The sequence below is a fragment of the Schistocerca nitens genome, unplaced genomic scaffold, assembly GCF_023898315.1.
Source record: "Schistocerca nitens isolate TAMUIC-IGC-003100 unplaced genomic scaffold, iqSchNite1.1 HiC_scaffold_351, whole genome shotgun sequence".
NCBI lineage: Eukaryota > Metazoa > Arthropoda > Insecta > Orthoptera > Acrididae > Schistocerca > Schistocerca nitens.
In genome coordinates this window covers 199,959-227,915 of record NW_026045885.1, presented here as the reverse complement: position 1 = coordinate 227,915, position 27,957 = coordinate 199,959, and the positions used below count along the sequence as shown (strand labels likewise).

The 27,957-nt window shown below is 44.0% G+C and overlaps 1 protein-coding gene across 1 annotated transcript in view; it reads right to left on the bottom strand.

Moving 5' to 3' along the window:
• The window catches only part of LOC126228021 (myrosinase 1-like), a 116,223-nt gene extending 92,116 nt beyond the window's left edge, over positions 1-24,107 (bottom strand). The window contains exon 1 of the mRNA XM_049942266.1: positions 24,006-24,107. Coding sequence (XP_049798223.1) covers positions 24,006-24,107 — 102 coding nt within the window. The remainder of the gene's footprint in view (positions 1-24,005) is intronic.
• Positions 24,108-27,957: the final 3,850 nt, after the last annotated feature.

Sequence of the window (27,957 nt, the reverse complement as noted above, 5' to 3'; positions counted from 1 at the left end):
TCAGCAGATTCTTTTTCTACAATCACCGATACGCACCTCAACAGCTTAAGTTCACCAGGCAGACAATTGCTAGGCAACGCACGCACCATGTCCCGCGATCTTTAATTGTTGTGAGGCTCGCCTAGGAACAATGCTAATAAAGAGTTATCATCGCGTGTGACTCTAGAAAACTTTGTAACCATACGCGATTTGTTTGTAACTGTCGGTAATCCACTACAATAATACTCGTAAGAAAAGAAAACACAAAAAATTTATTTCTTCATCACCGAAAATCCGGAATCTTAATTTAAAGTTGTCCCAAAATAGCAAAATAAATGGGTAATAGAGACTTTCAGCAATATCCACATGTTTTGCAGTTACTTTGACTAGAACCGTTCCCTGAAAAATGGCTCTGAGCTCTATGGGACTTAACATCTGAGGTCATCAGTCCCCTAGAACTCAGAACTACTTAAACCTAACTAACTTAAGGACATCACACACATCCACGTCCGAGGCAGGATTCCAACCTGCGACCGTAGCGGTCGCGCGGTTCCAGACTGAAGCGCCTAGAACCGCTCGGCCACACCGGCCGGCGAATCGTTCCTCGGTTTATATTCTTGTGATAAGATCGAAACATTTTCATATTGTGATATTCTGGCGAAAATGAGCACGAAATACGATTGAAGGAGGTATTCGCCGTGAAATTTGTAAATTTATACATTTAAGCAACGCGACATTCTACATTTCGTTCAATGTATTGAAATTTATTTCTGATTTTGGAGAAAACAACCGACACTGAATGGCGTGAGCGTCAAGATCACCTCATCGTGAGGGGTAAATGTCGTGTTAAGACGACTGAACGGCAGCACACAATGACGATACGTTCAACGTGTTAACAAATTAACGAAGGAGTAATGCATACAGTTGTTTCTAAATAAAGTCGACTGCACAGGTTGGGCGTATGAAGTACTATATAGCAGAGCTCCCTGTAAAATACCCTCATTGAAAATAGCGTGTAAACATACGACTGAAGATCTTTAATGCGATATGTGAGCTAACACAAAAGTGCTACCGATGGGAGGTTTGCGTGCCCCTTTCCGGAACAGTGCAGTGCATGAGTAGTATGGAAAAAATGAGAAAGAAAGAAGGAAGGAAAGAAGCCTGGGTTTAACATCCCAGATAAAAAGGGTGAGAAAGTGTGGTGTCACCGCCAGACACCACACTTGCTAGGTGGTAGCTTAAATCGGCCGCGGTCCATTAGTACATGTCGGACCCACGTGTCGCCACTGTGAGTGATCGCAGACGGAGCGCCACCACACGGCAGGTCTCGAGAGACTTACTAGTACTCGCCCCAGTTGTACGGACGACATTGCTAGCGACTACACATACGAAGCCTTTCTCTCATTTACCGAGAGACCGTTAGAATAGCCTTCAGCTAAGTCCATGGCTACGACCTAGCAAGGCGCCATTTGTACCATTGCATGTATCTCAAGATAGTCTCACTTGTATCATCAAGAATGCTGTATACCAAAGGACGATATAAAAGTTAAGTGTCTTTATCACATTCATTACGAATCCTGTTCCAGACTTCGCGCCAGTCGGCGTGTGTGTACGTGTGCCCTTTCGGCTACCCGTCACTGTGGACTGGCTGCCTTGTCAGTCCACTACAGAAAGGAGTACCTGAATGAATAAACATGTTTCACAGTAAGGGAAAAAGAATGTACCAGGGTGAAAGGTGCAGATACGTTCCATACCAGAAATTATACCTGTACCTAAAAGTTGACAGTAACCAAGAAATGACAAAACGCTTTTAGCTAACGATTTCCAAAATGGAATTTCTCACCCGCCTAGCTTCAACTACGATTTGCGATCAGAGCCCGTTTATTCGTGTCGTGCGGCAGTAACCACGTGGCACACCTTTCCGCATCTCGGCCAGTGCACTCACTGCCCATCTACACCTCTTGTACGCCGTACTACCGCCATCTGTATGTGTGCACACTGCAATCTCGCGGCTTCTGTCACCTCAGTCTATTCTTCTGTTTGAGTTCAGCAGATGGGTGGCAGCAGCGGAGGCAGCCAGAAACATTTGCACCGTCTATGGAGTAATACAATCGGACAGAGATTGGCAAGGAAATCGTTTTCTAGTTTTAAGGAGTATGGTTTTGACATTAGGGTCTCTCCACGTTCAAGAGGACCTTCGAGGTTTGATGAAGTTATTTTAAATGCATTAATCCTCAATGGCCCACTTCATCATACTCGAAAAATCCCATATGTGAGGAACTGTGATCATTGCAGCCTCGTGTGACTTTCGAAAATAGGAAACGTAAACGCAAAACAGTTAAAAGCAGTGATAGTTTTGACGAGGCCGTTGTCAGGAGAATTGTTTACAACTTTTATCTGACCGAAAAACGAGTGGCTACAGTGGAAGGAATTAAAAAGAAATTAAAAGAAGCTGTAGACTTTGAAGGTAGCAATACTAGTGTATGGTGGTTGTTAAAGAAAGGTATCAAAGTGTAAGGTGGTTATTAAAGAAAAAATGAAGCACACTGATATTGTTACACAGAGACAACATCCTAGAAAAAAGAATTGCATATCTGAAACGATAAATACACTCAAGAGCAATAGCCAAAGAAATTGGTTCACCTGCCTAATACCGTGTAGGGCCCCCGCGAGCACGCAAAAGTGCCGCAACACGACATGGCATGTGCTCGGATAATAGATGAAGTAGTGCTGGAGGCAATTGGCCCCATGATTCCTCCAGGGCTGTCCATAAATCCCTAAGAGTTCGAGGTGACGGAGATTTCTTCTGAATAGCATGTTCAAGACATCCCAGACATCCTCAATAATGTTCATGTCTGGGGAGTTTGGTGGCCAGCGGAAGTGTTTAAAGTGCTCCTGGAGGCACTCTGTAGCAATTGTGGACGTGTCGAGTGTCGCATTGTCCTACTGGAATTGCCCAGGCCCGTCGGAATGCACAATGGGCATGAATGGATGCAAGAGATCAGACAGGACGCTTACGTACGTGTCATCTGTCAGAATCGTATCTAGACGTATCAGGGGTTCCATATCACTCTAACTGCGGACGTCCCACACCATTACAGATCCTCCACCAGCTTGAACAGTCCCCTGCTGGCATGCAGGGTACATTGATTCGTGAGATTTTCTCCATACCCGTACGCGTCCATCCACTCGATAAAATTTGAAACGAGACTCGTCCGACCAGGCAGCATATTTCCAATCATCAACAGTCTAAATCCGGTAATAACGGGCCCAGACGAGGCGTAAAGGTTTGTGTCGTGCAGTCATCAAGGGTACGCGAAAGCCCATATCGATGATGTTTAGTTGAATGGTTCACACGCTGACACTTGCTGATGGCCCAGCATTGAAATCAGCAGCAATTTGCGGAAAGGTTGCACTTCCGTCACGTTGAACGATTCTCTTCAGTCGTTGTTGATCCCGTTCTTGCAGGATGTTTTCCCGGCCACACCCATGTCTGAGATTTGATATTTTACCGGACTCCTGATATTCACGGTACACTCATGAAATGATCGTACGAGAAAATCCCTACTTCATCGCTACTTCGGAAATGCCATCTCCCATCACTCGTTTGCCGACTATAACACCACGTTCAAACTCACTTAAATCTTGATAACCTACTATTGTAGCGGCAGTAACCCAGCTAACAGCTGCGCCAGACGTTTGTCTTTCGTAGGTGTTGCCGACCGGAGCGCCCGCTTACGTATTTCTGTATTTGAATGCTCGTTTGGCGCTATGGCGCTTCAGTGTAGAATTTAGGGGGGAAAAAGAAGACATTGTTTACGTTTATGAAAGTTTCATTTTATCATCACGCATAAGTGGGAAATCATGAACTAATAACACAACTCACTGTCTCCTCAAACCGGAATCAAGGGACAAAGCCTAATAATTACTCATATACCCGATGAAAATGGGTTTATTCCTAATGCGCTTGTTATGTATAACTCAAATCAATAGGAGATTACCACAACCACATGAACGAACAAAATTGTGAAAAATAAATGACGGAAAAGGTGATTCCCAATTCAAATCGTAACTCTATACTAATTCTTGACAATACTCTATATCACAACCGTAAAATACATATATCTCCAACGTCTAATTCTGCTAAAATGGCCAACAAAGGAACTTACCCAAGTCTCGGATGACATGCTGAAACCTTTTCAACACGACCTTGTTCGAAGAACCAAGCGAAGGACTGTCGAGTATTTCCGTCAGTAAGTTTCTGCACAATGTGGGTCACGTTGTTTTGCTCCATCCTGCCTACCACCGGGACTTAAATACAGTAGAAATATTTTCCCATTTCTGAAAGCTTGGGTAGCTTCTAGCAACATCCTTCCCAACGTAACAGCTGTGAAACATTTATGAGAGGAGAAATTTAGTTCAGTAGCCAACGAAGATTGGATTCCGTTGTGCGAACACGCAAACAAATTGAACGAGCATACTAGCAGTAAGATATCTTTTTTGACGATGAAACTGTTAAAACAGTAATACGCTTAGGTGGCATAGACAGTAATAGCGAAAGCGATCACTGTGATGGGAGTAGCGCTCCATGATAGTGACTGAAGGTGAGTTTCCTGTTTGACGAGCACATGCTTGTGCCCAGGGTCTATAAAGGACACGTCTGGTCAAGTTACCGTGATCCTTTGCGATCGCGGCCATTTTGGGTCTAGCCTATCACGCGACTGTAGCGGATCGTTTTTGTACTAGGTATACTGTTTGTCACTAGAATGTGAGTGTATTTAGAAATGGGTTGCTGTGCTGCACCGAATTGCAGCAGCAATTCGTCTAAAGAGGTCACATTATTCACATTTCCTACAGAGAAAGATCAGAGAGTTAAATGGTTACAGAACTGTAGGAGAGACAAATAGCAGCCAACAACACATTCCAAGTTGTGTGAAGTAAGTAAATTACCGGTTAAAAGAATTAGAATTGAAGTATCGTATGTTTTCTAAATAACTTATATGTTTACGATTTTTTAAAGCTTCACTTTGAGGATTCACAGTTCGAGTTAAGTAGAGCTGATGGAAGAAGACTGCTAAAATGGACTGGCATTCAAACATAATTTGACGTCCCAAATGCACCCAACTGTCAATGAAGGTGAGATGTTCATCAACGTTTTTCAGTTTTCATATGTAATCATGTTTCCGACGGAACGCAATAGTTTACTTTATTTTAGATTTATGAACGTAATCTTCCAATCTATAACCAGTTACCAGCACTTGTGTAACCTGAAATGATTTTAGCTTATGAGAGGATCAAATCAGTGGCGAGTAAATTGTGCCCGGAATTAAATTGTAGACGCACATAAATTTATATGCAGCATTTATGTTTAAAACTCTCCTTTGGCCCTACTGCAGTTTCTGTTGAGTGTCAATACTGTACTGGCATGCATTCTGCCGACAACACGGGTTTGTACAGTTTGTTACTGTGTATTGTGGTTAGTGGAATCTGTTATATTAAGAATAAATCGTAAATCGGAAGATAGCAATTGTCGCACCTGACACACTAATTGTGTTATGCCAGTAATGTAGCTGCAAATGCAATGTTTGGATTGGGGAACTTGGTTTCATAGCTGAATGCATGCCAGTGTTCGTTTAAAGGCGCAATGCTGGTAAGATGGTTACTGAAAAGGATGTTTCAAATTTTGTCTTTATTTTAATATTTTTTCCTGTGAAATAATGGAGTTTCGTAATTACATTTCCTGCCACTGAAGCGTTTGAGGAAGAGACGCATGAACATAAACAGGAAGCATGCAGTACAGATGGAGATACTGTTGCAAACTTGCAGTTGCAACACAAGAGACTGAAAGCAGATGTGAGTTTTTATTGTGAAGTCACTTGCATCATTCATAAAAATTCACTAGTAAGAAAAGTGTTATAATATTTATCATTTACATATATTTTTATGGTAGGTCCATATCAAATATTCTTCTATCTTCACACATGAAGAAAATGATAGAGAAGATGGCTGAAATGGAGAGCAACCCTAGCAAATTTTTACACGCAGACCAGAAAAAGTAATATAAAGGAGTTTCTCAGTCAAACCCTTACAAATGGTCAAACAAAACTATAAGATTTGCTCTAAAAGTCAAATGTGTTGTTGGTACAAAGAGTTATGGAAATGTGGGTTGCATCAACTACCCATTATCATCATCAAGGACTCTGAGGAGGAGGACTGAGACCTGCAAATTTGCACCTGGAATTCAGCGTGATACTATTCAGTAGTTAGGTGAGAACCTGGAGTCTGAGGATGTGCGAGGAAAACTGTGTGTACTTTCATTGGATGAAATCTCCATAAGGCCATTTGTTGAATATGACAAAGGTTTAAAAAGATATATAGCATTTGTTAGTGAAGAGTTAAGCAATTCATCAGAGGCGCAGATTGCCTGCTATGCTTTAGTTTCTGTGGTGCGACGGTTAACACTGCACTGGAAGCAGATTTTGGCATATTTTTTAACTGGGTACTCTACAACCCCAAACAAACTTTGGAACATTCTCAACAAAGTAATTGAATGTTTGTATGCCAAAGGTGTAACAGTGAAGTGTATTTCAAGTGTCATGTGTGGTAGCAATTTTGGCATGTGGGGAATTCTAGGAATTCATTCAATTCGTAGCCAGGTGAACCGAGCGAGGTTAGCAAACTGGACTCGCATTTGGAAGGACGACAGTTCAAACCCGCGTCCGGCCATCTTGATATAGGATTTCCGTGATTTTCCTAAATCGCTTCAGGCAAATGCCGGGATGGTTCCCGTGAAAGGGCACGGCCGATTTCCTTCCCCAACCCTCCCTAATCCGACCTTGTGCTCCGTTTCTAATGACCTCCTTGTCGACAGGACATAAAACACTAATCTACTCCTCCTCTGTAGCCAGGTGAACTGTAAAATTAAGCATCCGTGCTTGTCTGGCGAGAGCTTATATTTTGCTGCAAATCAGCCCCACATTTTAGAAAAGATTATTAATACGAGTACATTTGAAAAATCAGAGTTCCTTCGGCTAGAATCTTGTTGAATCGTAATGTAGATTCTGCTTTACAGTTTGCAGCATTAACAGGGCTTCTTTCAAAAGATGCTCTAACAACAAACTGGTTTATTAATAATGTTAATAAGTGGTATGAAATAATCGTAAGTAGAAACAAAGCAGAATCAATCTATACCAACAATGCAGATAGGATGATGCATTTGAGACAGATGCTGAAGTGGTTTACAGCATTGAGCTTCAGCAGCAAGAAGCAGTGGAAAATAATACAAGCTGGACTTCAGCTGTCTACTGCAAGTGTTCTGTACTTGTTTGAGGAACTATCTTCGAAGCAGAAAATTGACTATCTACTAACTGGTAGGCTGTCCACAGACTATAGAGAATATTTCTTTTCCCAAGTCCGTGAAACTGGTGGTATTCATCCTACACAAGTAAAATTAAGACATGTAATCAGGAGTTTTGATTTGGAGAAAAGTCGACGTAGTACTCATCATTACCGTGATACACGTGAATACTGTGCAATGCTAAACAGTCAGAGGCTGTGACTGAGTTAGAGCCTCAACCCTCAGACCCTTAAGTATCAACACTGTTCAGCTAGCAGGTCTTGTCTGGGTGGGTGGTGGATAAACTTATCAGAACTTCAAAGTCAGTTACATGTGTCACGTCTTAAATCAATATATTCTCCACAACCTTCAGAGAACCTTCCCTATGTGTGGACATCGACTGTGAATCAAGGGGCATTGATACATCCAATACAGGCTACACTTAATGTTATAAGCTATGGTGAAGAGGTCTTCCAAAAATGTATTTACGAACTGTTGAAATATGAGATTGTTCCTCACAATTTGGTTACAATGTGTCTCAGTTGTACTGAATGTGTCAGTGGTTCTTTTTGTCCTAAGCATAATGTAGTGGAATTTCTTTTAAAGACTTTTTTCTCTGTGAGACCACACACTTTTGCCAAAGACTTAAACATGCGTTTCACTAGTAAATCAAAAGACTATACCCGTAAAAGCTGATATTCAGAAATAATGTTTTGCTACTGTAAGTGGAACGTTACGTTTTACCTGATCATTTCCTTTTTGTGCTAAGCAAACCATCAACAAATCTCTTATGTTCAGTTTTATTTTACAATTGTACACATTTTGTTTGTAGCATTTGCCTTCCGAAAATTTATTTATTTTATCTGTCTCTTCTGCTTGTGGTGGACTCTTTTGGCCACAAATATAATATTTCTGTAATTGATACAGTATACGGTATACACTGAGGCTCAGCTATTTCCAGATTTGAAACATAGCTGGTTGGTACATAAAGTTGAAGGAAACTGCTATCAAGTCAGCAAGTTTGTAGTTCGCTTTCAATGGCTGAAACATAGCAGAAAAGTTACTGCTTTTCAGTGACCTAACGATTTTTGCAATACCCCTAACACTTATGTCTACAAATCTGATATCTACTGCTGGATTAGGTATTGCCTGTAAAAGAAAATCCACTGGCCTGTTTTTCAAGCTCCATTTTTGTTATTGTTCAAGCACAAGATACTTCTATCCTAGACGTTAGCTGCCTTTACTCTATCCTTCCACTGAAATTGTGTCTTGCTTGTTGTAAAGGTGAACTGTGTTCATAGTGATGTAAAAATCATTTTCAAAAGATAACTGTATTTCGCATGTATTGTGTTAACTTGGTAAGCTATTGAGTGTTGTAAATACTGCTCTGGTAACTAGCAGTCTAAAGCCTTATGTTATTATGATCTGCGAATAATGTGCACTGTTAGACAACATATTAGTTTGCCATAACATGGATTTTTATCTGATCAACATTTAAAACTGTCACACAGCAAGAGTTACATTACTGATTTCCAGGAAATGTAAATCTGATAGCACACTGTTATTTGGGACTGTGTGTAAATAAACCTTCTGTGTGAATATGCGTTTACAAAGAAAATCTTCCAGTTGTAGTAAGTACATCACACTCATTACCCTCATTTTTCAAAATAAATATTTGTAAATTATTGAAATTTTCTTCATTGTTTCTCTTTTCTATAATCGTGATCCCTCAGTCAGTTGCAATATTGATTTGGTTTGAAGCAGTGAAACCAAAATTTTTATGAGGCAATCTGGTTATACAGAATGTGACCATATTCATTCTCACTGCAATACTTGTATACTGGCCAAAGATACAATTAGTAAATTCAGTTACCTTGCAAGGAAAATTACCTTTTCATTAACAAAATTTTGCTTTCCCCCAAAGATATCTGGGGGACATAAAGCTATGTGTTACGCTTCAAATAGTCTGTAATTGTTCCTTGTGTTGCAGTCACTGAATCACAATGTTATTATTAAAGAAAGTCTGAGGGGTGTTGTCGGTAGGATGGAATGCCTAGTGAGCTTTTCTGGCCTGATTTGTTTCGCCTGATAGCATTGTTTTTAGTCAGTATCTGGTTTTTAGGCACATGAAACTGTCAACTTTGCAGGTAACGAGTTACTAGTGATTCTCCCATGATACATTGCACAGCTTCTCTGACTAGTTTGTTCATTCAGACTACAGTACAGATATAAATGTCATAAACGCTAAATTAAACTTTATATTTTTATATCCTCAATACTAGTCGTTTGCAAATGGTGCTGTTTCCATATTCGCATGCCTACACAACTTTCTCTGTGTAAAGATAGCATCAGTAATAACGCACAACATTTGTAACTATACATCCAGCGACTACCGTAGCAGACGTCACAGTCACGGCTTGAATGTGATAATGCTGCATCAGATTTCCTTGTCAAGTGTTTACATTGAGCAGGTACAAACATTCATGAAGGCACAATGATTTACTCAAACGAAATTAGCGATATTGTTCTTTCACATAGCCAGAATTTTATTTTTAAACTTAAACATATAATTTCCGACACAAAGACAAGCAGACTGTTTTAGGAACAATAATAATTTTCCGAAGGAACCGCTCTCTTCCCTAGCGTCTGTGTAATCTGCTCTAGCGCTGATATGGCGGCTCCATAACGAACACTGATGTCCACACCTTCCCTATATAGATCTTGCTTGTGCCGAGCTTCGCGGCAGTTCTCTCCATGACGTCGCCCAGGCTCGTAGGCATATGGCACTGAGTGTAACGCCGCCCACGGAACAGGTGGCTGGTTGTGAAGGCAGGCCACAGCAGCGAGGAGAGTGAGGAGCAGCCGCCAGAGCCGCTTATAGTTAGCGGAGGCCGCCACCGGCTGCCGCGAAAGGCGACCGGGCCACACAGAAGCCGTGAGCAGCCCGAGGCAACAGTGGCTGCAGTCCAGAGTTCTGCTGGCGGCAGACCCAGACTGCACTCTGGCGAGGCGCAAGGGTCGACTGGTTCCCCGTAGGAAAACAAGAGACAGAAAGAAAGAATGGGAGAAGCTGCAAAGGCTACAAGGAACCAGTGATCTAAGCAGGCTGCTTGCCTTTCGAATAACTCCACAGCCTTCAGTCAGGTTCATTTCCCACTTTCGTGCACGTTTACAGTTCTAAATGGAGGTCTATTGAGCTCTTGATAGTGAAAGCAGGCCGACAATAGAAGCAGTTTGGACAATCAAATGAAAGACACGTTCCAAAGTACAGTTAAAAATTTTCCATAAACGAAAAGTCTGTTTGTGCACTGGCAGTTCCAATAAATACAGGAAACAAACTTTATCGCTGCGCCGGCCGGAGTGGCTAGGCGGTTCTAGGCGCTACAGTCTGGAACCGCGTTAGGTTTAAGTAGTCGTAAGTTCTAGGGACTGATGACCTCAGAAGTTAAATCCCATAGTGCTCAGAGTCATCTGAACCATCTTTATCGCTGCAAATAAAGCCAACAGAAAAAGTTAGTAAAGATAGAGAGCGAAATAACTGGGGAAAAGAACGGATACTTGTGAAACAGAAATACATGTAGCCAAAGAAACTGAAAAGCAATCTGTGCTTCTTTACTCCTGGTGCGAATCGAGGTAAACGACTACGTAATGAGTAATGGACACATGTTACCAGCAAACTCACTTCGATACTGTAGTGAACTCGAGAAATTGTTTTGTGACATCAGACAACGGTCGCCCCATGTTGGGCGCCAAAAATGTACTCAACTGTGAATTCTTCTCTCTGCTGTAGGACGTGAAAGGTCCAGCATCTACATCTACATCTACATCTACATCCAAACTCCGCAAGCCACCTGATGGTGTGTGGCGGAGGGTACCTTGAGTACCTCTATCGGTTCTCCCTTCTATTCCAGTCTCGTATTGTGTGTGGAAAGAAAGATTGTCAGTATGCCTCTGTGTGGGCCCTAATGTCTCTGATGTTATCCCCATGGTCTCTTCGCGAGATATACGTAGGAGGGAGCAATATGCTGCTTCACTCCTCGTTGAAGGTATGTTCTCGAAACTTCAACAAAAGCCCGTACCGAGCTACTGGGTGTTTCTCTTGCAGAATCTTCCACTGGATTTTATCTATCATCTCCGTAACGCTTTCGCTATTACCAAATGATCCTGTAATGAAGCGCGCTGCTCTCCGTTGGATCTTCTCTATCTCTTCTATCAACCCTATCTGGGACGGATCCCACACCAGTGAGCAGTGTTCAAGCAGTGGGCGAACAAGTATAGTGTAATCTACTTCCTTTGTTCTTCCAATGAATCTCAGTCTGGCAACTGCTTTACAGACGATTAATTTTATATGATCATTCCATTTTAAATCACTCCTAATGTTTACTCCCAGACAATTTAGGGTATTAACTGCCTCCAATTGCTGACCTTCTATATTGTAGCTAAATGATAAAGGATCTTTGTTTCTATGTATTCGCAGCACATTAGACTTGTATACATTGAGATTCAATTGCCATTTCCTGCACCATGCGTCAATTAGTTGGAGATCCTCCTGCATTTCAGTACAATTTTCCATTGTTACAACCTCTAGATATACTACAGCATCTTCCACAAAAAGCATCAGTGAACTTCCGATGTTATCCACAGGGTAATTTATATATATTGTGAATAGCAACGGTCCTACGACACTCCCCTGCGGCACACCTGAAATAGCTCTTACTTCCGAAGAATTCTCTCCATTGAGATGACTGATGAGATTGCCCCACGTTAGGAGCCAACAATTAACTGATATCAGTAATTAGATAAAATCAGATGCAAATGGTACGACATTAAGGTGTTTATGTATGAATGTAAAAGATTGCTTATATGATAAAAGCATGAAAGAAATGTATTTATTTTCGTGCTGTTTACACAACCTAAAAAAAATTATAAATCTCAGGGCCAACCTGACTGGGTGTGGACACGACTCACTTCTTAAAGGGAAGGAGGAGGGAACGAATCGTCTCACCATTCTTCGTTATCCTTCGTCGTATACTGCTGTCGGCGGCAGGCGCTGCGTCGATGCTGCGCGTCACCTCGGAGCTGTGCGGCGAGAGTCGGCTGCCCTCAATCAGCTGTCACGGCTTTCGGGCGACTCCCCAGTACGATCTCCGCATTGTCTGCCCGTTGTCGGCTGCGTGGTCGAAGCTGTGCTGTCACGGTGTCGGAAGGCGGGTGTTGGCGATGGGTGGAACAGCGCCCATGTCCTTTCGCTTCCGTGGTATCTCGACGATTCCTCTTTTCCTTCTCAGCCAATCTCCCAGCTCAACTCCTCTTCGAAATATTCTATATTTCGGCGTTGTCACTGGTGGACGAAATTTTCAATGCATCCCGCCGTTTCATCGCCACGCCTCTCCGCGCGCAGGGCGGAAATTTGCTACCTGGCTTGGGCTGGCGTGTGGCTCGTGAATCGTTATCTTTCTCACAATTTTACATTCTTAAGATGTTTTCCCGCATTCTGAGGTTGTTAGGAAAGCAGCTACACAACCGTTGTCTTGCGTGAGTCCTGGACAGACTTATGTTTTGACTCCGTCTCAAAATCTGCCGACGTCCGTCATTTACAAGGAATGTCCTCACCGTTGACAGAAAACATCTTCTTAAAAATGCTGGCTTCTTTCACAGAGGCACCAATTCCCCATGCTTTTTGTACGCTCCTCCCTGTGCCAGTGGGATGCTAGAATTGTCGGCACATCCCTGCTTTCTAAGCCAGGTAAAATGACTGCCGGCAGGCCAGAAGAACTCAGATGCTTTCGCGCGTACAGTTTTGGCATTCCGTCCTAATGGCTGCAGGTGCCCGTCAGCTCTCATTACGCTTCTCATTGTCAGACGAACCCTTCGCATCGTGTCCTGCTTGAACGAGGCAAAGGCGGCCACCCCGGCTTGCCGCTTGCGGAAAGACTGCACCCGCAGACTCGCCCCAGGCTGTCCGCCTCGGCCGCGGTCAGACGTATTACAATACCTGAAACTTGTAACACACCCACTCATCTGATTGCCATGCCTAACGGGTAAGGATGAACAATTTTGGGACAGAAACTTTGGCTATGTACTACTATTCTATTGAAAATATAGGTTTTGTGGTAATAAAGTTCATTCTTAGTGCTTCTCTATGTAAATCAAAGTATCCTTTTCAAATACAATGAGAGATAATCACACTTTCGCGTTACATAATACGAACGTCGAATAGCAGCACATTCCAATAAACTGAAATATTGTCACGCGCTATTGTAATGGCACAGCAATGTTTTTAAATATTTCATTCTTTGGCCGCCACGGCTGACACGAACTCTATATGCTGATATTCAATTTTAATTAAAGTAGATTCTTTTCATTAATCGGTATAATTTTGTTGGTTCACCTGTGGCGAGGGCGACAAACTCATTCGGTACTTCATCCATTCATACGCCACCCACTGCGCCCTTTTAGTAACAATGACTCCACTGAGCAATAATGTCACAGACACAGTGCTCTTGACGCTTCGTCCTCGAAAATCGATCTTTGTCTCTACAAGTGATGTGTGTCAGTCCACAACGAATAGCTCTGAATAAGGGATTGAGGATTTCTTATAACCTAAAGATAGAAAATGTGAAGAAATTTTAGAAAATACTTAACTGAAAGTGGACAAAGGATTGTGACGGTGGAGACTCCCTACAGTTTTTATGTTAGGTGACATTTACTTTCAGTTGTATCATTCTTCACTGCATTAGGCCAGCATCTATTCCGTTCTTAGCCGCTTTAATAAAGTTCAGCGTTCTTTGAATCACTCTTTCATCTCCTCCAGCTGAGTCTAAAAGGTAACACACTCTTGCGAAACTTAGAACTGCTACTGGTCACACAAATTCTTGTCTACATAAACATTTCACATGGCTCGTATCACTGACGTTAGTCATTCCTATTCCAGCTACATCAGAAAATCGTGTAGGAATTAAAATGGTAGACTGTTTGCCTTAGGAGCAGCCCAACCCTCTCTTGATGTCATAGTCGACATGCGACAGATGTTGAAGGCAGAAAACTATGTCTGTTTCATTACTCCTTCAGTCAGTAAGCGTAAAGCCGGAATTTCCGCTCTTTAATTTACACTGTTAATTACAATAATTGGTTGTTATCTCGTTTTCTCTTGCTGTTCACATAATTAGCTGCTGCTGTAATACGCCATGGCGTTTATTCGTACAAGTATTGAGCAATAAATCTCATCCTCGTATGTTATTTGCTGAGTTCGTGAAATTACTGGTGAGTAAGTTCACAATTGAGAAACACGCTTTGAGAGTCCTCAGTTGCCTCGGTATCTATAAAATCCAGTAGTCTCACCCACAAAATTGAACTCATTAGAGGAGTGTGTAGCCGGCTTTAACGTTCCAAGATTTCGCTTGGGTCCGTGGGGTGGTCACACACCTGTAACTCGCGCAAATATTTCTTGTTCTTGTCAAACATGAATTAAATTGTCCGGATGATAAGCATGACGGAGAACAGTAGTCCTCGATTCAGTGTTGTTACAACTCAGCAAACGAAACCCGTAACTCCAGATCAGGAAGTGTGACGACGGATGGACTGGCGTTCCTCTTTATAAAAAGTTTTACCAGTAGCCACAGTTGCACTTATTTCATAAATTAATCTAAACATCCGACCAGTGGTAAGTCTCGTGAGCTCTCCAATCTACAAACAATGTGTCAAAATATTCCACTATTCAAATCATAAGTATAATACATACATGCTGAGCATAGCGCCTCTCTTCGCCGGTCCGTTTCCGGCGTCACAGGGTTACCTGAGCATGTTGTTCCATTTATAAAAAAATGTAATTACATATCACAGTCTCATGCACTTAACGTTTATTGCAAGGAAAACGTATTTTACAACATAAATAAAAATTAACTTAATATGTTCCTAAGGAGCGTCTTTTCGCGCTCTTTTCACTGATGGTTTCCAAAATGTGTAATCTACATCAACTTTAAGTGACTTGAATTTTTAATAACGGAAAATGAGAACTTAATTAATAAACTAATAAATCAAGCGAAGAACTACCCGTATGACTTGCTGGACAGTGTTATGGGTACAGTGTGCTGCTTCCATAATGAGTTTCTGTGTGAAGAAATTGTCGTTCTGACACATTTGTGTAATCGGCTGTAATAAAAATTGCTGTAATTTAGGCCGTGTGTTTTTTGGTAAAGCAAGACAACCGGAAAGTACAGCTGATTCCCTTAACTTTCGTCTGCCAAATTGACTATGATGACTATCACTCAAGGTATTTATGAGATACCAATTTTGTTAAGGTATTCTAATAATTTCCTTCTAATCGGGCTGACGTTGTTTCTGCAATTTCTTTAGCACAATTTTAATTCAAGTGAGAATTCATGCGCTGGTGGCTAAAATGGTTCTAATGGCTCTGAGCACTAAGGGACATCTGTGGTCATCAGTCCCCTAGAACTTAGAACTACTTAAACCTTACTAACCTAAGGACATCACACACATCCACGCCCGAGGCAGGATTCGAACCTGCGACCGTAGCGGTCACGCGGTTCTGGACTGAGCGCCTAGAAACGCTAGACCACCGCGGCCGGCCATGCACTGTTCTACTTGAGTTTCTGATAGGACGATTCTGTGCTTTGTTACTTATGTTCTGAGCTACTGGCTGTAATAATTTTCTCGACAGGTTGTAAAGTCCGCCAGCTTTGCTGCGTTTATCTTTAGCGGTACTTTCTCTACCTTAGCGCATTGAAAGGGCCCAAAAGCGGATCTGCCTGTGCAGTAGCCAGCTGTTGGAAGTTCCGCCCTATGGCAGGTCCTCAAGCCTCATGTTTACAAAACACGAGAAAATCAGTTTGGATTTAGGGAACATACAGGTAACAGAGACGCAGTTCTCAAGTTACACTTGATAATGGGAATAAGAAAGAAGAAAAATTAACAGATGCTCTACATTTTGTCGACCTAGAACATGTTTTCGACTATGTAAAATGGTGAAAGACGTTCGGAATTCTGAGAAATATGGGGGCAAGTTATGGGAAAAGTCGGGTGATATACAACATGTACAGGAATCAAGAAGTAACAATAAGATTGGAAGAACCAGAACGAAGCTTTCGGATTAAAATGGGTGTACGAATGGGGATGCAATTTTCTCTCCCCTGTTGTTAAATTTATACTTGAAGGAGCAATAATGGAAATAACAGAAAGTTCTAGGTGTGATATTAAAATTCAGGGTGCATGGGTATCAATGATAAGATTTGTTGATGGCATTGCTATCTTCACTGAAAGCAAAGAAGACTGTAGGATATGTTGAATGGAATCAACAGTAGACTGGGTATAGAACATGCATTCAGACTAAACCAGAAAATGGAAAAGTAGTGAGCTACAGCAAAACTAAGAATAGCGAGAGACAGTAAAGTTGGTGAGCGTGAAGTAGAAGAAGCTAAGGAATTCTGCTGCCTTGGAAGTAATGTAGTCTACGACGGATGAAGGAAGGAGGACATAAGAAACAGACTTGCAAAGGCAAAGAGACCGTTCCTTGCTAAATGAAATCTAAGCCTTAATTTGCGGAAGAAATTTCTGAAAATATATTTTTAGAGTGCATCATAGTACGGTAGTGAATCGTTGACTGTGGTAAAACCAGAGCAGAAGAAAACAGAAGTAGTTGATATTCGGTGCTACAGAAGGACGGCCGGAAGCTGTAGCCGAGCGGTTCTAGGCGCTTGTTCGGAATCTCGCTGCTGCTGCGGTCGAAGGTTCGAATCCTGCATCCGGCATGGATGTGTGTGATGTCTTTATGTTCGTTAGGTTTAAGTAGTTCTAAGTCTAGGGGACTGATGACATCAGATGTTGAGTCCCAGAGTGCTTAGAGCCATTTGAACCATTTGTAGCCGGCCGCGGTGGTCTAGCGGTTCTGGCGCTGCAGTCCGGAACCGAGGGACTGCTACGGTCGCAGGTTCGAATCCTGCCTCGGGCATGGGGGTGTGTGATGTCCTTAGGTTGGTTAGGTTTAAGTAGTTCTAAGTTCTAGGGGACTTATGACCTAAGATGTTGAGTCCCATAGTGCTCAGAGCCATTTTTTTGAACCATTTGTACAGAAGGACGTTGAAAATTGCGTGAGCTGGTAAGATAAGAAATGAGGTGGTTCTCCACAGAACCGGCGACAAAAGCAACGTATGGAAAACACTAGCAAGAGAAAGGGGCAGATTGATAGGACTTGTGTTAAAACATTAGACAATAACATCCGTGACAATAGGGAGTAAAAACTGTTGTGGAAGGCATAGAATGGAGAACATCCAACTAATAATGGATGAGATACGGTACACGTGCTGCTCTGAGTTGAAGAGGACAGGGCAGAAGAGGTATTCGTGGCAGGCTGCATCTGACCAGTCTCACAAAATACGTACTTCATCATGAAAACACGCTGGGTTATTTCGTGTGAAATATCCGTTATAGGTTGGTTAACAAAAAGAAAGAGTCTGAATGACTTCTCCAGTGAGTTGTATTGTCGCTCCAGCAGCAGGCACCAGACTAAATAGTTCCAAGCGCACACACAAGCGAACGAATAGTAGACGATTCTACTAGAGAGATTGCCTACTCTACGCTCTCCGTTCTATTCTTCAGTATTGCTGCACAGTATTATGAGATCCTTAAGTACATTGCTCAGCAAAATTTAAGATCGAGCAAGAGAAAGTTTCGTAACATATTATCTAATAGGTGGAAATGTATTACAGTGCGAGAGCACATTACCAGAGTTCTCCCAGCTCTCCTCAAGGCGTGAGATGAGCGTAGCTACAGCGCCAAGTATGGCAGGTGCGGCAACACGAGGGAAAAGGCCGTGCGTGTCGGTCAGGTGATCAGGCACGGAGGTGGCCTCCATCACAACATGGTCCGGAAACAACATCTGGATGACTTCAAGCGGGGACGTGTAACAATACGAGTCAATATAGATGTAACGGAACTTGAATAGCGTATTTGCCTCTATTGGTTACGGTAGAGAGATCGATCTTTCGGTCCTGTCTGTATATTTATATACACTCCTGGAAATGGAAAAAAGAACACATTGACACCGGTGTGTCAGACCCACCATACTTGCTCCGGACACTGCGAGAGGGCTGTACAAGCAATGATCACTCGCACGGCACAGCGGACACACCAGGACCCGCGGTGTTGGCCGTCGAATGGCGCTAGCTGCGCAGCATTTGTGCACCGCCGCCGTCAGTGTCAGCCAGTTTGCCGTGGCATACGGAGCTCCATCGCAGTCTTTAACACTGGTAGCATGCCGCGACAGCGTGGACGTGAACCGTATGTGCAGTTGACGGACTTTGAGCGAGGGCGTATAGTGGGCATGCGGGAGGCCGGATGGACGTACCGCCGAATTGCTCAACACGTGGGGCGTGAGGTCTCCACAGTACATCGATGTTGTCGCCAGTGGTCGGCGGAAGGTGCACGTGCCCGTCGACCTGGGACCGGACCGCAGCGACGCACGGATGCACGCCAAGACCGTAGGATCCTACGCAGTGCCGTAGGGGACCGCACCGCCACTTCCCAGCAAATTAGGGACACTGTTGCTCCTGGGGTATCGGCGAGGACCATTCGCAACCGTCTCCATGAAGCTGGGCTACGGTCCCGCACACCGTTAGGCCGTCTTCCGCTCACGCCCCAACATCGTGCAGCCCGCCTCCAGTGGTGTCGCAACAGGCGTGAATGGAGGGACGAATGGAGACGTGTCGTCTTCAGCGATGAGAGTCGCTTCTGCCTTGGTGCCAATGATGGTCGTATGCGTGTTTGGCACCGTGCAGGTGAGCGCCACAATCAGGACTGCATACGACCGAGGCACACAGGGCCAACACCCGGCATCATGGTGTGGGGAGCGATCTCCTACACTGGCCGTACACCACTGGTGATCGTCGAGGGGACACTGAATAGTGCACGGTACATCCAAACCGTCATCGAACCCATCGTTCTACCATTCCTAGACCGGCAAGGGAACTTGCTGTTCCAACAGGACAATGCACGTCCGCATGTATCCCGTGCCACCCAACGTGCTCTAGAAGGTGTAAGTCAACTACCCTGGCCAGCAAGATCTCCGGATCTGTCCCCCATTGAGCATGTTTGGGACTGGATGAAGCGTCGTCTCACGCGGTCTGCACGTCCAGCACGAACGCTGGTCCAACTGAGGCGCCAGGTGGAAATGGCATGGCAAGCCGTTCCACAGGACTACATCCAGCATCTCTACGATCGTCTCCATGGGAGAATAGCAGCCTGCATTGCTGCGAAAGGTGGATATACACTGTACTAGTGCCGACATTGTGCATGCTCTGTTGCCTGTATCTATGTGCCTGTGGTTCTGTCAGTGTGATCATGTGATGTATCTGACCCCAGGAATGTGTCAATTAAGTATCCCCTTCCTGGGACAATGAATTCACGGTGTTCTTATTTCAATTTCCAGGAGTGTATAATAATGCATGAATAAAGGCTGGGCGAGTGTAAAGCTATCGTTAAAAACGCACGCCGCGCGATTCGTTACGATTTGGTCGGTCATAATAATAATAACACGCTTTTGAATAGAATTAAAATATAACAGTGATACCTGTTTAGTGTTATTGGAAATAATATGTAGTAAATTAATGAGTAAGGTAGTCGATCCTATAAGAAGAGGTAAACTTGGGCATATTGAGGTGTTTTGCTTGATATCGACGAAGCCGATGATAAGGCGACATTTTTTCTTTTACTCTTAGAAATAAACAAGTAAAGAAGTGCCAATTGTGCGTTGTGAAAATATATAGGGGCGAGATTTAAATAACTACGGTATACTATCAGAGTAACAAAAGAACATTTAGTTACACGAAGTCGCGGATAGCGAAGTGTGGTCATTAAATTGCGTACACTTACAGGGTGGTCAATTCCGGGATAAATCTGTACTCATCTCACGAGGGTATTGAGACCGATTTTTTTAATTATATCGCGGAGAGCGGGCTCCAATTTATGAAAAGGAGAAAAACGTTAACTTTTACGCGAACTCTTAATAATAGCGGATCGGAGAGAAAAGTGTGTAATTGTCTTACGCCCAACAAACATTCGTGGAGGGCGATAGCTAAACTAGAGGAGTCAATAACAAAATACTGTATCATTATCATTGACTGTTGGCGTCGAGCAATCAAAACTGTTCATCAAAGGGTTTCGATGGAACTTGGGAGTTAGGGTTCAGGCACTCGCATATACTCCACATCAGGGTGTGAATGAGTAGTGAATGCGAAATGAAACTGTGAACAAAGTTACGTTAATTAAAACAGAAGAAACAAGACAGTTTGGCCGTATGTGTTATTATTCCATAGACTGCAACATTTCTTATCGTTGTGCCAAGCCTTTATAGATGATCTTTATGACAATTTGCTTCGAAGAGATCTCGTTACGAGTTAAGTTTTGGGGACCTGGTCAATAGGGGGTAGTTCGTAGATCCTAACTACTGCAGCTATTCTGGAATTAGGTGCTACCGTGAACGTTGTGTGTTGTCAATGACTTAAGGTTATCATATCTCATGCTCTAAGATCGACGCGCCTTTCCACTTGGTATAACGGTGCCTCACGGCAACAACGACGACGACGACGACGAAGGAAGATACGGTAGAGAAGGACGAAGTATCGCGAGTACAACCCAAGTGTTTGGTATCGCTCACAGCATCGGTTCAGGGACGTGGGGAGCTTGAGCTTCCCAAACTACAGGCACTGCTGTCTGAAGGGGTGAAGGTGGTCGATCACAGTTTATTACAGCAGCGGTTAACCGATATAATGAGAAACAGACAGGAAGCGATCCACTTTAAATAGGTGTAGTTACAGCCACATTTAACAGGACTGTAAGGCTCACGCTCCAAGAGAATAGGGACTGGAGCAACGGGGACAGGGATCCTGAGATCTTCTCAGAGGAAGCAGATTCAGTCTGAGGAGTGATTCTGGATCTACGCCTATATCGCGAGAGGTGGAACTAGCGTTGCGCCAAGAACACTGTCGAACATGAATGATGTGGTGGTCCAGGCATTATAGGCTGGTGGTACATAATGTTGCATACTGGCACCACGGCGTCGTACACTCACCGGTCAGATCTACTATAACAGTCTACGTGCATCTTGCCGAGGATGCATTCGGTCCTGACTTCATTTTCAAAGACGACAATGCACGACCACGTCGACCAGCACAGGTGAAGGAGCTCTTGAAACGTGAGGGTGGTGGGTCTTTCTGTTGCCACGACTTATATCCTGCAGAGCACGTGTGGGACGCATCATACCAGTTGTTTCTACACTGACGGAAAAAAGTAGTTCACCTAGAAAGACGATATCGATTTTGATTCGACACAGCATAAGCCACATCGGGACAGAAGACGTACTGGTAACGGTTTGAACGTCGTCCGCCATCAGATAGCGTAGTGGCACAGCTACCAGAGCGCCATCTGTGTCTGTCCCTTGATAGGGAATTCTCACAGACAGAAGGCTCAGTGTAGTCCAAATGTATGAAGGAAGCAGGCAACCGTGCCACGGACACTCAATCCTGCTTCCTACAGGCAACTGAGAGAGTTTGAAACAGGTCGAATTGTGGTCTTCTGCGGGCGGGATGGTCCTTTCGGAGTAATGACACACAAGTTGGACGTGCTGCGTCAGTTGTGCAACCATACCAAATCCGACCGTAGCTATGGCGACCCTGCGAAACCTCTGGACAAGGGCGCAAGGAAAAGGAGTGACAAGAAGAAGGGACACGATGAGGGTCGTTTCTTAACGTATCGGGAAGTAACTTCCATGGTGACATACAGAGCTGTAGACTGTAGCGACTGCAGAGGAAGACGGAGGACAGAATACATCCAGCAAATAATTCAGGTCATAGGTTCAACGTCTGTCACAGGAAAGGATATTGTGGCCGACCGCATCGTACTAGTCAGAAGACTAACGAATGAAAAAAAATAAAAATAAAGAAAGAATGAAATAAACTTTGTTCCTCACGTTATGCTCACCAGTGTAATGCTTTATTACAGGGTTGACAGGGGACATTAGAAAATTGGAAGAAAGATACTTTACGTTTCTCGTTCCGGCCAGATATTTTCACGAAATTGCTGTTGTTTACATTTTCTTCTAAGAGCCAAAGCATTTCGTTGAATCCCACGCACATCGCGAGATATAACGGTAATGAAATGAAATGTCGTGTGGCTGGGGCATCCCGTCGGGTAGACCGGTCGCCTGGTGCAAGTCTGTTTAGTTGACGCCACTTCGGCGACTTGCGTGTCGAGTAACGATAGTAATAAAGTAAGAGGAATCATAGCTGCCACCGAAAGATTTAGGGGTTCATTTACCTAACGTGCTATTCGTGCGAGGGTGTAAAGGGCAAGAAATTGTCTGAAAACGGTTCTGCAAAGGCTTTGCCAAAAATATAAGTGCGATTACAGGTTTGGAGTTATGTGGTGGCGTTCTTTCTTTTTTTTTTTTTTTTTTTTTTTTTTTTTTGAGTTGGGCAGTGGTTTGCATATCTATTTTACATAGTTCAACACATGAAACGCCGTTGAAATCTTTGAAAGTTGTTCATGGGTTAATTCGATGAAATCACCTGATGTGATGAGAAGGAAATGCATTTAAATGCATAATAAATCAGAAATGCTCTGCATTTGCCTCACTGAAAGCTGTCTAGCTTTGTATGCCTGCAACGAGAAATAAGTGCAGTGATAACTGTTCTGCTTTGTAAAATGTAGTCTCCGTGTGCGACCTACCTAACTTGTAAGAAAACGCATTTATATTTCTTAATCGTTTCGAATTTCAGCGGGAAATGATATAAATGTTAATTAGAACTGAGACAGCTATACTTCAGGTACGTTTATTACTGCAGAACTTGTTTTGCCGGCCGGTGTGGCCGTGCGGTTCTAGACGCTTCAGTCTGGAACCGCGTGACCCCTACGGCTGCAGGTTCGAATCCTGCCTCGGGCATGGATGTGTGTGATGTCCTTAGGTTAGTTAGGTTTCATTAGTTCTAAGTTCTAGGCGACTGATGACCTTAGAAGTTAAGTCGCATAGTGCTCAGAGCCATTTCAACCAGAACTTGTTTTATTCTAAATGAACATCTTAAAGTGCCGTCTAAACTTCAGCAACGTTCTTCGTAACTCTTTCTCACACAACTGCAGAAATTTGCCGGTGTGGCATGACTCCAACACTCCTCGTCTTTCTCTAGTCCACAGGCAGACGTAGTTTCTAACTTACGCACGTTTCTCATTTGTGCTCTTCTACAAGCCAACTATTTAGCTATGAAGACAGACGGAGCAGTACTCTGTCAACAAAGTTAGGAGGAGCCGTGCAAACTATGGAAAATTGCGAAGCAGAAGCAGTAGAAGTAATACGGTAGAATTAAAACGCGGATTACTGGTACTTCCAATTCAGTTATCGTGCCTAAGGAGGTAAGCGGAGGGGCGGCTGGGTTGACCGCAGTACTTTAACGAGGTACTGCGCCAGTGGCAGCCACTGTGGGCTGTTTGTGTGTGTGTGTGTGTGTGGGGCGGGCGGGGGGGGGGGGGGGAGGTGGGGGGCGGAAGCAGAGGCTTTGTTCGCAGGGATTATAGCGCGCCTCCTGCAGTGTTCCGCCACCCTGCCTGAGTGGCGAATGGCCACGCCAGGAGGGCAGAGAGAGCGGCCACCGTGCAGGCAGCGCCCGTGTTTATTGCAGCCGCTGACCGAGATGAAGGCCGGGAACGGCGCAGGGGCGAGCAGGCGGTGCCGCGTAGACACAGTAGTGTGGGTGCGGCCCTGCAGGCGCAGCTCGTACTTGGAGGTCATACATAGTTGATCAAAAGTATGCGGACATTAGTAGACATTGAAATGGGCTGCATCCATCCTTCACCTTTATTACGGGTTGACCTCTGCTGGGGACAGATTCAGTGAAGTTGAGCCGTGCTCACTTCGAACTATGCGTTTCCTTGAATTTGGCTGTCTGTCTGTGTTTGGTGTTCTGCCGTAGTTGCGGTCACGCCGTGGTTCTTCTACTTCTACGTGTGGCAGCAGCGATGTGTATCGATACTTACATTGTGTACCATCCTTGGTCTTGTGCATATAGTTTCCGGCTAGGGGTGTGCGGACAGTCGGTCGGTTGGTGCGGACCAGGGAGATGTCTCTGTGCGGCGCTGTCGGCTGGGTCCACTGGCGGTCCCTGCGTAGTGTCGGAGCGTGTGTGGAGCTGTCCGATCGCTACGAGCTTCGTGGCTCACCGACCCACGACGTCAAAGTTGAGTGGTGTCTTAAGTACCCAAGCCACATCCGTTCATGTTGTGTCGATCGTTTTGGTGGTTCGCTGTTGGGGAGCAACACCGAGTGTTTGTAGTGGTGAAATCGAGCCGCCGTGCGGTGTAATTAACTATATTGGTTCACTAGATTTCAAGTGCACCCGCGGAATTTTCTGCCTTGTGGCAGCAATTTTTAAGTGAAACTGACTGCCACACTATTTGGCCCTTTCCACAGTCCTAATCACCTGTTCTGCATTGCAGTTTATCGGACGCATCAGAGGTGTCTCAATCTCTGTAGAGCAGTGGCAGCTCATTCTTCCTCAAGAGCGAATAACAGAGAAGGCAGGGATGTGGGACGCTGGGATCAGGAGCGAAGTCGGCGTTCTGAATCATCCCAAAGTCCTGCTATGGCTTCAGGCCGTCTCCTGGGCCGACCAGTCACTTTGGAGAATGTTTTTCTCTACAAACCGTCACCTCAAAGATGCTGTTTTATGACAGGGTTGTCTGTCGAGCCGATAAAAAACAACCACTGGGTCCGAACAGTTCCTCTTCAGCACGCAGTACACAGTGCTGTAAGATGTATTCACAGTCTGTCGTATTTAGACTTTTCTTGAGCCCCGTAACGGAACGGCACCCCTGCCACGAAAAGTATCCCTGTACTGTCAACACCAACGCCTCTTTACGTCACTATCGGCATTACACAGGATTGCCGCTTTCCAGGCACTCACCAAACGCAAACACTTCCATCGGATTGGCACAGGGTATACCACACTGAATCTTTCGTTTCCAGTCCGTTGTCCAGTGCCGTCAATGTTTACACCACCTCAAGGGTCGCTTATCATTAATTACGGAAACGTGTGGCTCACGATGAAATGCTCGACCGACGTACCCCAGTGTCTTGAACTCCCTACGCACAGGCATTTTGCTAACGGGGCTGCCGGCAGCACTTGGGTACTTACGACTGACTCCTTCCGCTGATTTCGTGCGACTTTTGCAGCTGCCATGGACGGTGCTCGGCCGTCCCCGTCGGTCAGCACGTGAGGTCTGCCAGCTCTCGGTGTAGCTGTGGCTGTTCCTCTGCGTTTTCACTTCAGAGTCACATCACCAACAGTGGACTTGGCCGCTTCACAAATGCTGATTTGTCCCTGATGCGTTTGTTATCCTGGTCACACGTTCCAAGTCACTGACGTATCCTGACAGATCCCATCAGCTGCTACCGCTTCTCTTCTGTCAACACATCTCGGCCTCACAGAGTATTTGTTGCACAAGTTTTACTAGTAGTTCAACATTTACTTGTAGATGATAATTTGCAAGCCAGCCATATGCACCATGTTTCAAATTCTTTTCATCAGTTGTATGTGGGTGATAGCTCGTATCATGAGGAACAATTTTTGTTAGAGACACAATGTTCGCTGTCGCTTCCCAGGGACGCTCCAAGTTTTTTGTTATTATTTATGACCCTGAGAGGCTGCAGGGTGTAGTGTGTGTTGCTTATAATCTAGTCGACTGCTCCTAATGAAAGGGCATGAGCAGATCAAAATTAAAGTTCCTGTTTCGCTACTAAAGCACCTGTCTCCACTTAGAGACACATATTCTTAAGGATTTCCTTTTTAAAGTCGCTCTACCTACTTACTGGTGCACATATGGTCCTCAGGCCCTGACATTTCAGTGAAATCTCGTCATCTCATGCTCGTCAAATTCAATAAAAGACATCTGCTGTCACCGATAAGTATGAGAGAACATTCTGTTTACAAGAAAAATTGCTCCTCACGAAGCGATCTGTCCTCCTTTATACGTCTGATCCAAAACCTCTGAAACACCCTGCAGAAGCTGCAGTATTTATCAAGGAAAAGCCTTTTTGCATCATACTCATGAATTTTATTTAAACACCCAGATGCGTTTTCCATTTATAATGAGACATCCTCAGTGGGTGCCCTATCATATTATATGATTGTTTTAGTTTTCTCATATAGGTTTTGAAACAGTTCTAGGGGGTATCCACACAAGTAACAGAATCGTATGTATCTATGTATGTATGTATGTATGTATGTATGTGTGTATGTGTGTTCCACACCTCCTCCTAAATTACTGGACTAATTGCAGCCAAACCTAATACACGCATCATTTAGTGTTTGGAAGGAATCCCTGTAAGGGTAAGAACCACCGGCTATCAAAGTGCTGGTGTGAAAAACCAGTGCAGCCCCCGACACGACACAACACATACTTAAGTGATCCAGCAGTTGACAACAAGAGCACACTTACAACAAACTTTACACATAATTTGTAATGTTAACGAAACTTATAGCCGACGACCCTAGAAAATTATCAAATGAAAAAAGTTTATTGTTCACTGCATTTTTGTTCTTCATGCAGTAAAACTGCCACATTAAGCACGACGTTTCAGTTTACTGCTTCTTTACTACTAACTCTATTCACAAAATATCTCGCAGACGATGGACACGTATACCACCCTATGTACCTGCAAAATTATGTCGTAGTGTAGTATATACGAGTAGTTCACGAGAGAGTGTTACGAGAAAATCAGATCAGATACTTTTCCAAAGTGAATGAATGTGTATGGTTTGATTGACAATGATTAATTGGTGCGTGGTAGATGGTATTTTCTGTGGCGACATTACAAGAGGACGTCATAACCAAAGACTTGTATGAAACAGGAGGGCGAAATTCGCTAAACATACAGGTGAAATGTGTGTACAAATACGCGTGAAATATGTTAGACATATGTGAAACATATTTCACATGTGCATATACGAATAAATCCACAGGTAAAAATTTCACCACTTTAGACAAATTTGGTACACATATTGGTTACAAGCTGGAATGAAATATTGTTGGGTTAAGAACCATCAGCCTCCTCTTGGGGTGTGATAAGAGAGAAGGGAGAACGAGGAGATGGACAGGCAGTTAGGGGAGGAGAAGAATGGCACATACAGGAGGAGGAGGAGATGGACATAGATGGAGGGAGGGGAAAATGGACAGAGAGAGTGGAAAGAGATAGAGAAGTACAGAGATAGGGGGAGGAAGAGACAGGGATAGAGAGACAGAGGGAGGAGGAGGGAAAGGACAGAGAAAGGGGAGAGCAGGAGATGGACAGACGGTAGGGATAGCAGGAGATGGATACAGAAAGGAAAATGAAAGAGATGAAGAGGGAGGAGGGGGTTGAGCAGCTGGACAGAGAGAGGGGGTGGAGGCGATGGATAGGGATAGGAGAATGAAGAGACTGACAAAGAACATGGAATTACAGGGGGAAGAGGAGATATACAGAGATGGGCGGGGGTAAATGGACAGAGAGAGAGGAGAGGAGTAGATGGATAAAGAAAGAGAATAGGAAGAGAGGGACGGAGACAGGGGGAGGAAGATACAAGGATAGAGATGAGCAGACAAAG